Source organism: Falco naumanni, chromosome 2 (assembly GCF_017639655.2).
Source record: "Falco naumanni isolate bFalNau1 chromosome 2, bFalNau1.pat, whole genome shotgun sequence".
Lineage (NCBI taxonomy): Eukaryota > Metazoa > Chordata > Aves > Falconiformes > Falconidae > Falco > Falco naumanni.
In genome coordinates this window covers 31,782,066-31,799,375 of record NC_054055.1, presented here as the reverse complement: position 1 = coordinate 31,799,375, position 17,310 = coordinate 31,782,066, and the positions used below count along the sequence as shown (strand labels likewise).

General features: G+C 39.2%; 1 protein-coding gene across 6 annotated transcripts in view; it reads left to right on the top strand.

The window, feature by feature from the left end:
- The window catches only part of FNDC3A (fibronectin type III domain containing 3A), a 127,031-nt gene that overhangs the window by 62,893 nt on the left and 46,828 nt on the right, over positions 1 to 17,310 (top strand). For 5 of the 6 annotated variants that reach the window (XM_040583836.1, XM_040583837.1, XM_040583834.1 and 2 more), the window contains 4 exons: positions 7,394 to 7,470; positions 12,098 to 12,335; positions 14,882 to 15,154; positions 17,237 to 17,295. In XM_040583836.1, coding sequence (XP_040439770.1) covers positions 7,394 to 7,470; positions 12,098 to 12,335; positions 14,882 to 15,154; positions 17,237 to 17,295 — 647 coding nt within the window. Of the gene's footprint in view, positions 1 to 2,488; positions 2,544 to 7,393; positions 7,471 to 12,097; positions 12,336 to 14,881; positions 15,155 to 17,236; positions 17,296 to 17,310 lie in introns of those variants that run through there. The other variant, XM_040583838.1, reaches the window with a different exon arrangement.

Genomic DNA, 17,310 nt, shown 5'->3' with positions numbered 1-17,310 from the left:
CTACGAATTCTAGTGGTAACAACTGTTGGATGATTAAATTGCAGTTTATCCTGAATGTTGTCAATCAAGTGGAACATGATTAACCAGTATATACAAATAATTAATATTAGTCTGAAAAAGTTGCGGATCAGTACTGCTCAGCTTAAGTGCTAGGTATTTAGGCTCTCCTTGAGGAAAAAGCAAAGCAAATACGCAGTGCAGTTAGATTAGAATGAGTGCAGATTATTTTTCCTGCTAAGAATAAAAACATTTTCGTCAAGGTATCTCTGTTAAGAATAGTGTATCATATTTGACTCCCTTTGAATTGCAATGATTTATGGTTCACCTGATATTTAAATTGGAAGACTATGAGGGAGAGAGAACAATTTTTTGACATAACTCTTCCACATAGTTACTAAACAATTGCCCTAAGTCTAAACCTAAAACAGCAAACGAAACAGAACAATTTAACAATCTAGGCTGCACAGTACAAAGTCTGTGTTGTATTTCCACATTAATATCTTTGATTCATTGGTACTTTTTTTAACAAAGTAGGATGGAGTCAATTCCTGTGCGACACAGTTGCTTCAGAAAGAATGTATGAAAACTTTATTGTTGGAGTATCTCAAAAGAACTAAAATCCTTCTGCAAGCTCCAAAGTGTAACTTTGTGTTGTGGTTTGCACCGTGCAAAGGCATGGACTTGCAGTCTTTTTTTTAATCACAAAATTGCACTGTGGTCTTTGTTTAGAAACAGGTGAAATGTAAGTACATTTAACATCTGAACATAGAAACCATTGTCACCTTTTTCCTTTGAAAGTATGTGAGGCCATTGTAAAAGAAAACTGATAGCTGTATTAACGATAAAGTGTTACAGGAACCTGTCATCTCTGCACTTTGCCTATGAGAAGGGATTTCATGTCCTTCCCCCCGCCCCCCACCCCTCGAAAGTGTATGTATGGTTTCATGGGAAAGATCAGGATCTCCTCAGGATGTAATCTTTAGAAATAACTGTAGTTAGGCTTCATAGCTTTCTGCTCTTTTATCCATTATTCCAAAGCCTCTATGGATGAAACTGATACTTTTTTCCCCCCTGCTTTTGAAAGGAACTATGTGAACATTTTACCTTCAGCTTTTGCTTGCGTTTGCCAGCTTGCAGTCTACTGATAGATTTTTGTAGCCAATTAATACCTGTAAATTGATGTTGCTGCATTGTCAGTTGCCATTTCCCAGCCTTTGTGGCAAAAGTGCATGGATGGGGGAAGGAATTGTTTGTCAAGGTTAATTTAGAGCGGAAGGAATATGTTAAACTGACAGTACTGAAAACTGAAGTCTTCTGATGGCCTGTGTCCCTGCAGTGTTCACTGTTCCTTCTTGTGCCACTGCCCCAGCTCAGGCCTAACAGTAAGTCTTGCGTTTGCTTTTCTTTGTTAGTACTTGCTTTGATTACATTGCACCTAGTCAATGTAAAGCTGCTGATGCTTTGTGACAATTTTTTAGCGCCCTTTAACCTAAAGTACTAGTTTGGAAGTATTTCCCAGGCAGGGCTTACAAACCAAATGTAGACCAATTGTGACTGTTGTTACTGGGCTTTGTAATTAATTGTAGCTGCTGGGAGCCCAAAATAAAACTTTGAAGTCTTAGCCATTATGTAAAAGACAGAGTGGTGCAACTATTTGTGGCATCTGGGACTATTGATTTGCTGCAGCCTGGTGGTGTTGGAGGGCCATGCTGCTACGTCAGCTGTGCACTCTATTGTTTCAGCTGCCGTGGCCTTTGTGTTTGATCCTGTCAGTGCTTGCGTCAGTGATGCATATCATCGCTTGTGTGATGTCAAAGTGTGGGTGTTCGGTTATAGAGCCATAGTTAACCTAATGCGCTGCAGTAAATCCTGAATGCTGTTTCCTCCTGGGGATAACAGTGATTCATCGCTGTTCACATTAGACTAATGCTAAGTATAGCAGCGTTCATGAGCCGCAGTATCCACGCGGATTAGTATCAAAGTCATTGCAGCTCTCCAAATGTGATGGATGCCAGAAAGTGTGTGTTTGCAGCCAGGTCTGTCTGTGCACCTCTTTTCTTAGGTGTAAACTGATTAGCAGTTCAGCTACACAGGTAAATCCTACAGTAGGATCAGGCTGAAGTAATCCTTTATAGCTTAATTATGCTAATTAACGTAAAAGCTTTCAACTGAAGCATCGCACCAGCCAACGCCAATCGGTAGGCTACAGTAAAAAAGAGAGAGCACAGGAGTCCTGCGGGACGGCTAACGGGAGCCTTCCTCGCCGGGGACGCCGTGCTCCTCAAAGCCGCCGCGCCCGCTGCCCGAAGCCCAGGCTGCCGGGCTGACCGCCGGGCTGGCCGCTGGTCTGGAAGCCGGCCGCGGCCCGGCGCGGGCAGGGCGGAGCGGCGGTGCGGAGCGGGCGGGGCGGGGCGGAGCGGGCAGCCGCGCACCTGAGCGAGCCGCCCAGCCCCGCCCCGCCTGCCGCGGCGCGCCGGGAGCAGCCGCCCGCCCGCTCGGCCCGGCCCGGCCCGGCCCGGGCGCAGCGCAGCCCGAAATGAGCGGTAAGGTCTCCCGGCTGCCCGGCTCGGCCGCCGCAGTGGAACACAAAAGCAGGGCGCGGCGCTGCAGGCGGCCCCCGCGGCTGGCGCTCGTGCCGCGGCGGCGGATGGGGGAGAGCTGAGGTGGCTGGAGAAAGATGTGGGGAACCCGACCGCTGCCGACCCCGCCGTGGGCGGTGCGCGGTGCGCGGGCCCGGAGGGAGGCCGGCCGTGCCGGGGGCCGGGCGGGCCCGGAGCCGCGCCGGGAGCGGGCAGCCCCGCGCTGGCAGGCCGTGGCCAGCCGGGGCGTTACGGGAGCGGGCTGTGGGCGGTGACTGCCCCGGAAGAGCATGGGCTCACGCAGGCGGCCGGCGAGCGCTGCTCTGCGCCGGGAGCGCGGGGTGGTCACCGCCGCCCAGGCCCTTTTATGAGCGACTGAAAATGGAGCCATGCTAGATGGTTAAAATAATAAAAAATAAGATCCTGTATCTGCCGGGCAGGCGGTGGCGGCATCCTCAAATGTTCAGGTGTTGCTATGTTTAGATCGGTTTGTCACGGTTCTAGCGAGCGTGCAGTGCTGTTGATTATGCTGCACGTGTATGGTGCCCGTAATGAAGCATGACGAGGTTTTTACAGGCTGCTCAAATAAACGTGTTGGAGAACTTAAGCTGCTGCTGCTGAGGGGGAGGTATTCCTCCGTTGCTGGGAAATTTTTTTAACGTATTTCCTCTTTCAGGACACGTGTTCTACGTTTCGTGTGATCTTTGATAGGCACCTTGAGTTGTTTTTTTTTTTAACTTAGGACACAGTGCTTACCTAAAGGCAAGTTTTCCCTTTCATAGCAGCGAAATAGCAGATTTCAGGACAATAATAAACAAAGTGTGGTGAAACAGCGGTTTCTTGGGTTCAGTTGAGTTTAGTAAACCTCTCCTGTGTTTGATGAGTCATTTTTGAAGAATAAAACAAAATGTTGCAATGTTTGTTTTCTCTCCCACAATGCTGCTTTTCCACTTCTTACATAAGAGAACTTGTATACCTGAACGTATATAAAAGGTTTGAGACCTTCTCTTACAAAGGTCATCAACATCCATAATACAGTGATTTGGATTAAGTCACTTCCATTTGTGTGCAATATAGACAACTAGTTGTTTGCTTAACACAAATTCCTGATGCTGCTGTTGGCCGGTTCTTTACAATTGGTCTCACTTCAGGGTGAAACACACCAGCTTTGTCATGGACCTGTGTAGTGATACCTAAAAGCATGAAAATTCCTCTTGCAGTGTATTTCACTGAAATAGAACAAGATCTTCACAGTAGTTGTTTCTAAAAGGAAAAAAAAAATATCTGCTTTTACAGTGTTTTACAGCATTTTACCTTTACAGGAAAGCTTGCTTTTTTAAAAAATTTTTGCAGGTAGTAATATGCTTTCTGCCAAGAAATCGATAATTTCACTGTAAAAATGGTGCTTTCATTAAAATACATAAAGTCTGCCAACTTTTTTCCCGTGCTTTCTGTTTTCTTAATTGTTCCTCTGCAATTTAACTTCACTCCGCAGCCACTTGAAAATCTAATCAGAAGTAAATTGGAGTTCACCCTTAGATCTTTAATATATTTTCATTAATTCTGGAACTTCAAAGTGCTAAAGATGGAATGTGAGTTTTTAGACTACTAATTTGACTCTGTTCTAACGTTGCAGTAGTTTTTTAGGTTCATACATTGCCTTTATGTCTTTTATTTTTGTGACTAACACATTATGGGTATACTGATAATGGCTTTGTGGATCAACCTTTGTACTGGATCATAGATAACTGGGGTAGGGATTTTTTTGTTTGTTAGATTAAAAGCACTAAACAATCTTGAAAAAGATTGTTCTTTAGACATTTAAAGCAAAACAAAACAAAAAAACCAAACAGAAATATCCACCAGTCCACAAAGAAACAAGCTGTTCATATTAGAGTTCCTTCATCCCCCGAGGACATTGAGTTTGCTGTAAAAAGTTCAAGTAACTCAAGTCTTAGTTCTCAATTTACCTGAACCTTATATAGTTTAAAATTGTGAGTTTACTAAAAGTCACAATGTTTTGTATTCATTATGGAAAAACTACATGTAAGCAATACAAGATACAAGCTGTGTTCTTATGTAAGAATGTAAACTGAGATTTGGTTGAATGGTAGCTTACAATAAATATGCTCCCATTACTGTTGACATTTTTGAATTTATTATAAGCTAATGCTTTGAAGCACTTTTTCAGCTTCTCATTCACATCTTTTTTACTTCCATTTCTTTTTAGTACTTCATACTCGGGGAGAAACTTTCACTGAAATATTTTTGAGTTTCAGCTGAGCAAAAAGACCTGAAGAACGTTTGGTTCTCAATTTATAGCTTACTGTAGTCGTAATATTTTTTGCTGTTACACAGTTCAGTTAATCATTTAATTAAGGCCTTATTATTTAAAAAGTCTCTTCAGCCTCTCCCCCAGTTGTAGGTTAAAATGTCAATAATAAAGATGTGATTTTTTTAGGTAGTAGATTTCAAAACTTCCATATCTTAATTCTAAGTAAGTCCCTATAGTATGTGTAATCAAGTTGGATTACATGCTACTTTTTAAAAGAATGCTTTTTGTTCTGGTTCTCCGCTCTTGGCATTTGGACAGTTGTCTTTCCTTTTCTGTCAAGGTAATACTTATCAAAATGATGTATGCTAATCTTATATGCCGCACTTCGCATTTACTTAGTACTTTCCATTTGCAGATCTTAACTGAGTTTATAAAACATTAACATGTAACTGTGAATTCCCTTTTCAGAAGTATTACAGAAATTTCACTAAGAGTTGGATTGGTGCTTTGGTTAGCATCACTACACTGAATTGGAAATGTAGAGGATGCAGCTTGGAGTATCTGAATCCCAACCTTATGCACTTGCCACAAAGCCTGGTCAGATTATATTGTGTTTCAGTTTTTCTTTGATAATTAAACTTCAGCAAATATTGCCTTATGTATTTTTGAATACAGGAATGTAAGAATATCTGTAGGCTGTCCCTCTTGAAGCCTGTGCCAGCATGCTTGCTCTGATAGAGGCTGGTATCAAATACTAAGGGGGAGAGCATAAGAATAGGGCAGGCACACGGAAATAGCTTTCTTGTTTCTAGCTTTCTGAACCAAAATACTTGTGGTTTTTTTACAGCTCTTAATGGATTACCTCTCGCAGTGTGTTTAATTTCTCCTGAAACTAACCTTTGGTTTCCACAATGTTCTTAAAGCAGCGTGTTACACAGTTTAGCCGTGTGTTTGAAGAGGAATGAGAAATTCCTTGGTCTGCTTTAGATCTTTGACCTGGTGATTTAATATCTCTGGTCCTTGCACATGAGAAACTGAAAATTATCTTTCCATTTTTAGGCAGTTTGGCTTTTTTAATAGGTCTTTTACTATTCCTTTGCTGCCAGCCCTTTTGTTTTTTAACTATCTTCAGGTGGAAGTATCCTGGTGTCTTTGATTTTTTTTCTGATAAACAGGAGAAAAGCCTGTAAACTTTTTTTGGGGGTCATTTTCTAGGTCTGTGTGTTCTTTTTGAAAGGTGGAGACAAACATAGCGCTCAAAAGTATTGAGGTACAGCATGGATTTATACCATAGCATAATGTTTTCTGCTTGTTCTCTGTTCTGTTAGTAATGATTTTTAATGTTCTTTTTCTTTCTGCAAATGCCACTGACCAACGCTTGGCTGATACTTCCTTAGAAATATATTAGTAACTTCATAGTGTGTTTGTTTATAGCTAATTTATGGCTTATCACTGTAAATAAATACTAGTTTTGTCCAGGTACATTACTTGGTACTTACCAGCAGTATTTCTGCTGCTTTTTTATCAGTTGGTCATTGAGTACTGTGAGATTTTTCTACTAGCTTTCTGAGAGCATACCAAAAATTTGTTACCTCGCTGACCATTTCCTTTTCCAGTTTGCTAATATATTGAACAGGTTCTTTGTGTGCCCATGGGACTCCGATGGTCACTCTAGGCACTTAGAAAGCTGATCATTTACTTCTCTTTGTTTCCTGTTCTCAAGCCAGTTAGTTAGTTATTCACTAAAAGCCCTTTTCCCTTTTTAACTGAAGATAGCATTACTTCTTTAAGAGTCTTCGAGAGAGAGATTGTCAAAAGCTTTTGGAAAATCCAGGTATGTGACAGCATCCCTTTGTTTTTTGAAGGTATCAGATTTTCCAGGCATTACTTCATCCACAAATGCCACCTTAACACATTCCCATTGTGTCATACTTATCTAAGTGTCTACGAACTCTGTTCTTTCTGGTTTGCAAGCTAGAAGGATCATCAGGGTATCACAGCTTTTCCCATTAGTAGGAGTAGACTTACTGGTTTGTAATACACTGGTTTTCCCCTGGGACCTTAAGTCAGTGTTGTGTTTGCCACTCCTGTGGGACTGAGACTACTTCAGGTGATAAGACTATAATAATAGAGCAGCAATTCTGTAATTTTCTTTACAACTCATAACTAAATACTATCTGGTTTCAGCAATTTGTTTCAAATATTTTTTGTTTTGTTTATGTTTTAAAGTCTCTTTTGTTGTCTTTCCATCTTGGGATACTTCTTTTGAATTGTTACCTCTTAAGTTTTTACATAAGCTCTTCTGTGAGCTTACTGACAGAGAAGGGAGAAATATCAGCTGGTGGATTATTGTAGTTTCATTTCTGGTGTTTTTTTCCAAGAGTGCCCTTTGCTATAATTTTATCTGTACAGTTTGTTGCCTTTGTTTATCCATGTTATTTTGAATATTTTTCACAGAGATATTGCAGTTCAGTATGTTCTTTCAACTTTGTCAAATGATTATATGGTGCTGTACTGAGTATTTCTGTAACCCATTTAGGTCCTGCTCAGGTTCCAATGATGTCCCCAAATGGTTCAGTGCCTACTATTTATGTGCCTCCTGGATATGCCCCACAGGTATGTCCCTTCATTTCATTTTTACTTTATTTTGATGCAGATTATGGGAGTAGAACCATAATAGCTAATTCAGTAAATTTATGTGTCAAGTTTCAGAGTCACTGTGGTCAAGCAAGCAAGTAAGGAGAGATGTCCCATAGTATCTCTGTGATGGGAGACTTCTCATGCTGTGTATGTGTCTGTTTAGTTATGTGTTTACTACTTACCTGACAATACAAGCCCAGTTCCTTGCTGAGTTCAGGATGCCAAGGTACTAGATGTCCTTTGAATATAAAATACAATCATGACCCAGATAGCTCATTGTGCAGGACCTGTGCTGATTTCTGTGTTAGCAGATGTTTTCTCTTTCTGCTGATATAATTTTATATATGTACATAGTTCATGTCTGGGAAGTTCCCTGCAGGTAAGGAGTAAAAACAGGTCCATTAGAAAAAGTGTAGCAAACAGGATGGAAAAAATGTCAGCTGTCCATTTGGAATAAATTACCATATAATACATGTTTCCACAGCTTATCTGAAAATGGGCCTCTCGTTTTCTGTGTGATTCCTAATTTAGATGTCTGAAAATTAAATGTGAGCTAGATAACCTGGCCAGCATTTAAAATAGATTAAAAGAGTGATTCCTCTTGGCTATTTTTGACATTTGTATTATAATGAAAGGGTGTGACCTTCTAGGTGGTATCTCTTTCCCTCAACTATAGAACAAGTCTAAGGGTTAGTAGGTCAACCTGGAAGTTAGAGCAGATGAATACATCTCTCCATGATGTACATCTTGAGAAAGAACTTAAAAGAACATCTCATTAAATTCTGTTGTTGTGACCAGCCTACCTCTGACTCAGCATGCATCCCATGGTGTATACTGAGAAGAGACTACAACACATAAAATGCAACCAGAAAACCCACAGTGTCTCGCAGATGTTGGACTAATTATCTGAATGGCATTAAAAAATTGTCCTCTAGCAAAAGAAAAAACTACTGGCTTGGGCAGTCTAATACTATGTGGTTCTAAGTTTCATCTGTTGAAAGTTGGCTGATAAGTTGATTCGTGTATCCTCCATAGTTGAATTCCCAAACAAGCAGAAGAAAAATTAATTAAAAATAATCATAAAAGTCCATTTAGCTTTAGGTCGTAGTAAAAAGTCTTGATTCCTATTAGAATTCATTTTTAAAGAACCAAAAGAATTTTTGACATAAGCGAGATTCTGAATTTTACCGTATTTCTTGAGTACTTAATCTCAGTTGATGAAGTACTTAATGTTTAAAAAGTTGGGTAACCTGTGCCAATCTGAATAATATTTATAAAATGAATTTATCCTTCAAGGACAGCTTGCAGCAGACAGGCTGAAGGACTGGGCCTTGCTGAGGCAGGCTTGTTAGCCTTTCCTTGGAGCTTGTTAGTGCAAGCAGGTGGTGTGCTAACACACCTCTCTGACTTTTGAACTGAAGGTGCCTCACATCTCTCCAGCTCAGAGTACAGGTGGAATGAGCTCGTCTGCTGTTTTCATCTGAGAAAAAGTATCATAGTCCAGGGAAACCTGTAGTTTATAAGACTTCGGAAGTATTTACTGTTGACAAAACATACCAGCCATTGAGGTTTATGGTGGAAGCTCCTGTTACAAGCGAGATTTGATAGTAGTCTTGCAAACAGGAAGGTCTTAACACTATTGAGCTAAGAGTTATCCCAGATTTAATGCAATCCCAGCCAAGGAACTTCTGTGGTTTCTTCAGCCATAGTAAATTTTTAAATGACAGCAACTGCAGATGTATCTTGAGAGAAATTAGGAACCAGCTAAATGTTTAAAGCCATCAGTCTGAAAGAACACCTTCAGCATAACCATCTTTTGTCTGTCCATTTTCATTTAGTTCTGTTACGCATCTGCTTGCTTCAGTTCCTGTTTGGCAGTGATACAGCGTACTGTCCTCTATTAGAAGTAGGGGATAACTACAGAATAAAGCATATTTATTCTTATATCACATAAATAAAAAGCAATTCATAAGTTGATTTCCTTTTCCCTTCCTCTTCTTTTGGAACTCTAGTTGTAAATCTCTGAAAGAAAGCACATCTTCATTCATCCTCTAAGCTGTCTATATTCCCTGTCTGTAGTGAGTTTTCCAGTGATGTTTGTTTGGCTCACTCAACCAAACAGGCCTATGCCAGAGCTGCATGTTTTGCTAGCATAATTAGGATAATAGATAGCTTGTTTACTTTTTGAACTTAAAATTTTATGATTGTCATGATCTCTTACTGCTTTTTGGAGGGTTTTTAGCTGTGTAGCTGCCTGGTAGAGGCCTAACATTGAATTGATGTTTGATTTAGAGGCACAGTTACAGACTTGTCAGACTCTTCATTTTACACTATTAATGTCCCTGCTGCTATGAATATTTTTTAGTTATTTAGGCTACTAGCAGACCCAAGAAAACAAATACATTGTAAACTAAGTAGTCTGTTTTTTTTAATAAAAGCTGCTTCCTACATAATCTGAATCTGCTTATAAAATCATGATAAGTTGCAGGTTGGTTTTTTTTTTTTTTTTGTAAGCAAAAAGGACTTAATTAAAACTACATTTCAGTGTTTAGAGAATTTCATTGGACAGCAGAAGTTTTAATTATATTTACTGCTGTTAATATATCCTCCCTTTAGGACACCACACAGCTATGGTTGCACAGACTATAAGAGTGGTTGTTCTGTCCCAACAAGGGACAGTTTCTGTACACTGAAAATAGTCAACCCATTTTTTAAAGTCACACGGTATGTAGGTATGTTAAAGCTGTGTTCACTTGGATTATTTATATTAATTTCTGGCTCTCTATTAGGTAAGTAAGGGGGGGATCAGCTCCATTGTGCACATACTTCTATGGCTTCTGAATGTTATTCATATGCCTAGAATCTTCATTCTGCTGTTACACCAGGAGCATACAGCTGTGTCCACATACTGTCTTTCTCACTACAGCAGTGATGTTTTGGAACAATTTCGTAGACCAGCCTCCCTTACCTTGCATTCGTTAAGCTAGCAGGATAATTTTGGGGTGTACAAATTAGATTGCTGTCAGAGAAAACAAAAGCAGAAACTCCATTCCAGATTGTGTTGAAAGCAGCTTGGCACTAAGTGCTTTGATCTGTTGATTTGCTCCTGTTGTACTGGGTTACTCATTGGTGTACATGTATATGTCCCTACCTCGTTTCAAATGTCAGTGAAAACTTAATGTCATAGGGTTGCCTTGCCCTCTGCTTCTGAATGTAGCCATGACATTCCAGATTCTGTTCTTTTCCCTGTTTTCTAGGTAAACGTTTCATCCAAAACCTTGTATTACAGTCCCTGCTGTGGCACTACTTTACAGCATTTTGCTAGGAAGTGGAAAACAATTTATTAATTGGCATCCCAGACACTAAAGTTAGTGACAGCATGATGCGTAATAGTCAAATTATGCCAAGATCATCTCTGGATATTCCCAGAAGTCATGTATTTTTGTGAATTTGCCACTAATGATACAAACATCTAGAGAGGATAATGATGGCAGTCTTCCCTGTCTGTGATGTGCTTCAGGGAGAGACCCCTGGTTCTGGTCCAGTTGATGATGGCCCTCATTTAGTGAAAGAGCATTATCTGCTTCAGCACTTTCTACAGTACATGCCTTCGTGCCTGCTCTCCACCAGACCCCTACATGCTACAGACCCCAGACATGCTGCATGTACTGTGCACAGCATGCCTCAGCTCCATACATCTTACATGATCACAGTTACTCTCATCATGGGATTGCATACGCTGCATTTGTTTCTTTGAACTTCTGGTAACATTGCTAAGGGCTGCGCTTGGGTCCCTCGGACAAACGCTGTCTTGTCACATCTCCCACTTGCCATCTTTGCACAAGCCTCTTTGCACACTAGAGTCTGGCAAAGGCGGCTGCAAAGGCCCCTGCCCTGTTTTCCAAGTAGCATGTGGCTTCCTTCAGGGTGCAAGACGTTTTAACAGGTGAGGGAAGAAAAGGAAGAAAAAATTCCTTACAAAAACTACCTTGAGTTGTGAAGGAGTCTTGAGAGGGCTGACCACCATCCTGCTAGGTTTTTGCTTTAACAGTTTGATGCAGACAATGGCTGCTGCGTGCCTGCAGGTGCAGTATGGCAAGTGCCTCCTGGGTTAGTGTTGGTGGACTGCCTTGGGCACAGAGCAAAGACCTGACTCTTGTGCCTTTCCTCTCACCATTTATGCAGAGTGAGGTCTGTCCACCCACCACATCACTTTTAGGGACCAAGCTAGTCGTTGCACTGTAGAACATACAGAACATACATAGTGTAGCATACAAGCAGTGTGACTAAGGGTGGAAACAGGACCCTGGGAAGAAGCTGGGCTTATGCTGTAAGTATAACTGGTTGCTTATAAGATGTTACAGTCAGATTTTTTTTAACAGTATTTTTCCCTTTCACACTGAGAAATTAATGCCATTGTTGCAGTTAATACACTTAATGAGGTAGCCCTTTCATTGTCCTGTCTTTTTTTTCTTACGCTCTCCTGTTTTCCTTTTCTCAAAGTGAAGGGTGTTACTATTCCTGGTATTGTTTAAGTATCTGTAGAAACATACCTTTCAGACTGTCATTTCTCTTCTGTTGTGTGGTTTCTCTCATTGTACAGGTTATTGAGGATAATGGAGTTCGAAGGGTTGTGGTGGTTCCTCAGGCTCCAGAATTTCATCCTGGTGGTCACGCAGTGATACACAGGCCTCCGCATCCCCCACTGCCTGGCTTCCTTCCACTTCCAGCCATGATACCCCCTCCACCACGTCATATATACTCACCTGTGACCGGAGCTAGTGACATGGCAACGCAGTACATTCCACAGTATCACACCTCACAAGTATATGGGGAGCTGGGTAAGTAGCTTATTGAATATTGCAAGTTCTATGAAAGGAAATAATGCTGTACTCATTTCCATCATCTGTTATGCTGATATACAGGCTTTATCCAGCAAGACTTACAGCTTGAATGAGAGCTATACAAAAAGTTTTATGAGGATACCATTTTTGTTTACTGAAGCTTATTATCCCACAAAAAGTTATTTTAATAAATTAGACTTGTCAGTTCAGTGATCCATTAAACATGCATATTATTTTTTATGTGTATCAGTTATAGATTTGCCCAGGAAAGCAGTGCATGAAGTGTTTGTAGTGATGCTGATGCCTTCCCCTGAGTTTCAGTGTTTAAATCCATACCTGAGTACTGTTCTGAGATCTCATATCTTGCAAGTATCCTGTTTGAAGCATGAAACAAGAGGTCTTAGTATTGATTCTGAAAAAAAAAAGTGTTCTATTTTTTATAAAACTGTATGCATTTAGTCCAGTGTCCATATTGAAGTGTAGTTTGAATAATCAGGTGCCACCAACCTAAACTCAAACTGTAGTTGAAGCTCTCTTTGGTAGTGCTATTGACATCTGCCTTTAATACATTTTAGTGCCAAAGTGTATGTGTGTTCTAACTCTGGTTATGTTGTTAGATAATATTTACATTTCTGGTAGACTTGATTTTTTTTAGATAAACTTATGTTATAAGGTGGATGCTGACCTTGAAAAACTTCAGAGATCAACACCAGGTTGCTGTTTTTAGAGGAAGAATTTGGAAGCTGTGGAGGAGTAGATTAAACACAGCTGTGTCATGTCACTGCATATGTGTAGATTTCAGCATTCTATGATACTACTAAAATCATCTAAAAATATCTGCCAGCTAGTTACTCTGCTTAAATACTTGTGATTTACAAAGCTGTCAGATAAGGATGTACTGATGTCTTGATCTTCATGGAATTCTTAGTGTTTCTGTATTCTTAAGTTGTACTTCATTTCTTTGTCACACTACTTTGGTAACAGTACATAATTAGATATTCTTCGAGTGCTTATTTATAGTTTTACTAATTTCTTGGTTTCCTGTAGCCGGCAGTTGTTTGCTTCTAGTTTGCTAAATTGAGACGTTGGAGTATGATAATTAAATGCATAAAAGATAAAGGGTAGTTCTTAATGGAATAAGATTTTTTTAGATTTCTGCTGCTAGGTTATATCCCTTTAAATATGAATTCAGTGGTAATTTGCTAAACTGCTAATGCAAAAAAATGTTGATAAAATGGGATTTTTTGGTTTTGCTTTGTTTTAAATATATGTGTAAGATGTCCTTGGATTTAGGGAGAGGATTAGGGATGCTATAATTTGTTACATATTTGTAACAGATTTTGTATTTAATTCTGGACCAGTGACGCTGGCTATGGCCTTCAGAAGTAAAGCCCACAGTTACGCTCCTGTATGAGGAATCTGAATTGAAGGGAAAAAAACAAACCCAGAAGCACTCTAGAGCATGGTAGTTCTCTACAAGAGCTCCTATATTTCTAATGGTAGTGAAAATCAGATTTCTAAATGGTCACAGCTTATCTAGTAGTCCTTTGCCAAATTTTCTGGGAACTAAGCTGACACACAAAAAAAACAGAAACTGGAAAGCTCTTTAGTTCTGTGACTTCTATCCTTCTTGCAAGGATGTTTTTATTTGATCTTGTTTTCTATACTTCCTAGCACATAAGAAGTAACAAATAATGCACTTCATTCTTCAGACCAAGTAATCCAACTTACCTCAAAATACACAAATTCTATGCTGATTTTGAAGGATGTATTTTTTTGAAAGCTTTCCTCATTTGTCATTGATAGGGTTACACTGAGGAAGGAGCTGGTTCCATGTGGTACACTGTTTTAAAGTCTTGAGTCAGTAAGCTGTTACGAGCAGCATAAAGGTGAAATGGATAAAAACCTTAGAATGGGATAGAAAAGTTCACAAATCTGCAGTTTAAGTTTTATTAGTCTGCTACTGACTTTTTACCAAAACCATGTTCAGACTTAGAGATGGGACTTTGGTGATACTGCAGCAATACCTCTGGTTGCTGTGTACAGATACAGTGTACTAGAAGACCTAGCCATACTATCTTCAGTCTTCTCATGTCTTTCAGTTGCACTGTGCTTTTGTGGGGTTTTTCCCTGTTGATTTTTGCTGAAGCACCAGTCGAGTAGTTGGGCTCTAGTTGCATTCCAAAACTTAAAACTTCTGTATTTTTTATTCAGCATTAGAGCAAACCTCTTCCCATGTAATACAGTAGTGTGCTGACTTTACCATGTAGCTTACAGCTCAAGGAAGATTATAGAAACATTTTAAGAATAATTTTTAAGTAGAAAAAAGGTGTGGGAAGGAAAGATTACATTTTCTTCCCTAGCACTGTTAATATCCAGTTAGTGTGTATTAGTTCGTCTGCTGGTCAACTTCAGTTTTCCAGTAGAAGCAGAGATGTAATTTTACACAAAAATTTGCACTTAACACACAGAGCGTTTTTAAATATATTTTTAATTACATTCTGTTCTGATTTTTAATTTTTTTCTTCTTTACTTTCATTTAGATACTCTGTCTGCTCATGGAAGATCCAACTTTAGAGATGAAAGGTCTAGTAAAACATACGAAAGGTTACAAAAGAAATTGAAAGATCGACATGGAACTCAGAAGGATAAGTTAAACAGTCCTCCATCATCTCCTCAGAAATGTCCTTCTCCCACAAGCGAACATAATGGACTTGCAAAAGGACAGGATGCGGCTGGTATAAGCACAGGTTCCACCAAAAGCAAGTCTTTGGGTAAAGGAAAAAGCAATTCTCAGACAGATACAGAAGTAGAAGGTAAGTATTAACAAAAACTATAAATATGTATGTGTGTGTATAATTAAAAAAACACGTGCAAGTCCAGAGTCAGGCTGAGCACAGCATTTATAGATAGAACACCACACTGACAACCTTGAAGTTAAATGGCAGCCTGTAACTGCCCTGACTTACATAGAATGGAGTTAAGGGCAGTCAACATGCTTGTCACATCAGAACAATGGGCCTAAGAGAACAAAACTAGTGACGTGCAAGTCTTCATGTAGACTGGAGCAAATCTTACTAATCATACTTCATAAAACTGTTTAAAGAAAATTCTGTTTTGTCCAGAGTTAGTGGTGCTGATATTTTAAGGAATTGCTGGGTATTGATGGCCTGTTTGATATTGAAGAAAGCATGAAAAGAACCAAGTGTCTGACACAGAAAATATATAATCAACTTGTTGAAAATAAATATTTTGTAAAAGAGATCTGTTGTTACATAAAACTTATGTAATGTCCATCCCTATCAACTCATTATTGAAAAGCCTTTGTAGAAAAAGGCTGGTCCTTGCACTAGTCCATGTGAGTTCATGGTTTCTAAGACACTACCATAGGGAGTGTGTTTATTATTAATACCTTTATTTCACTGGAAAGCTTGTGATCTCATAAATGGACTGAATTTACTCGGTCTTGGTCATACAGTAATTTTTGAATCTGACGATGTGTCACTGTGCAACTTTCAGGTCACTGGCATAGCACTTCATATTCAGAGCACAATGTGAAAGACTGGTCATCAGTCAAGTACAGTTTTCTCAGAATAGAGATCTGTAACTAGTGATGCTGAGGGAAACTACATTTTCTTAACTCAGTGAAGTTTACTTTGAGGTGATGATTTTGTGCCAACCTATATTAGACTGCTGTAAACATAAAGGAATGTGAAGAAAATACAGCTAACCAAGACTAGGAAATTGCAACCTACAAGAGCTGTTTCAAAACTTGTGTAGATGATACCCTGTGAAATCTTAATACCAGGGGATACCTTGAGATACAACCTGAATTCAGAAGTTGAGAACTGGTGCTCCAGACTTCAATGAATACTTGCCACTATAGTTCCAGAGTGGCATTTGTCTTGGCTTCAGTTTGCTTTGTTGGATGTTACTTATCTGTGAGCTAACTTTACCAAAGCACAGGTCATAACATATGTAAGCAACAGTACATTTTATGAAAATTATGTTAATGGTTCCTTAGAAGTATTTTACATGAAAAATTGAAAAGTCCATTTTTCAAAACTAGTTAATTCAAAAGATGCTTGGGAAGACTGTGTACTGTGACTTAGACTTGTAACAACAAACAGAAGTCAGAAAATGCATTTAGTTTCAACAGCATAAATAATCTTAGAAATATAACGTTGTAAATTGATTTGACCCATTGGGTTTTTTTAAACAATGTTATCAGGCTTTGTTTTTCTTTTCATTGTAGTTTAAGGCAGGTTAAATAAAAATGCATGGCCACATCTTAAAAACTAAGTAGCCTGTTCACTTACACTATTGAGATAATAAAATTTTAATATTGTGTGGGAGAAAGCACATAAACCACCTTCTATAAATGTTGAGTTGTAAAGCTCAGCTATACCTTCAGCTGAAACAAAACACCTTAGATTCTTTCCCAGAGATGTAACTGAAGGCTAAGCTAAGGTTTGCCCTTGCAATTGAAGGAGGCCAATAGTGTTACCAATAGTCTTCCAGCGGATGTGCAGTAACGTATTTTAGCTACTGGAACTTGACTGTGTCTACATCCAAAGTGAAATCTATAGGAAATACCTCAGCCAAAAGCTTAATTTCTTCATAGCAGTAGTTTGTTTAAAGTTATATGTTAATAAAAGATAACAAAGCTTTCTGTATTCCATAAATCACAGAACAGATTTAGAAGTAGTTTTGTATGAACAGCTTCTTTGGGAGCTTTTTTGGTTTTATGTTGCCCTAGATGAATGCAAGTTGGCAAGGTGTTCTATTTTATACATACTTTAGTCCATGTGTTGTTGAATTTGAAGAGCTATTTAACTGTAAAGTTGCTGAACAATATTCATGGATACCTTTTGTTTGCTTTGATTTTGTTTTTTAAGAAAAGGATGAAGAAACAAAAGCACTTGAAGCACTTCTTTCTAATATAGCCAAACCAGTGGTAAGTAAATAAAGC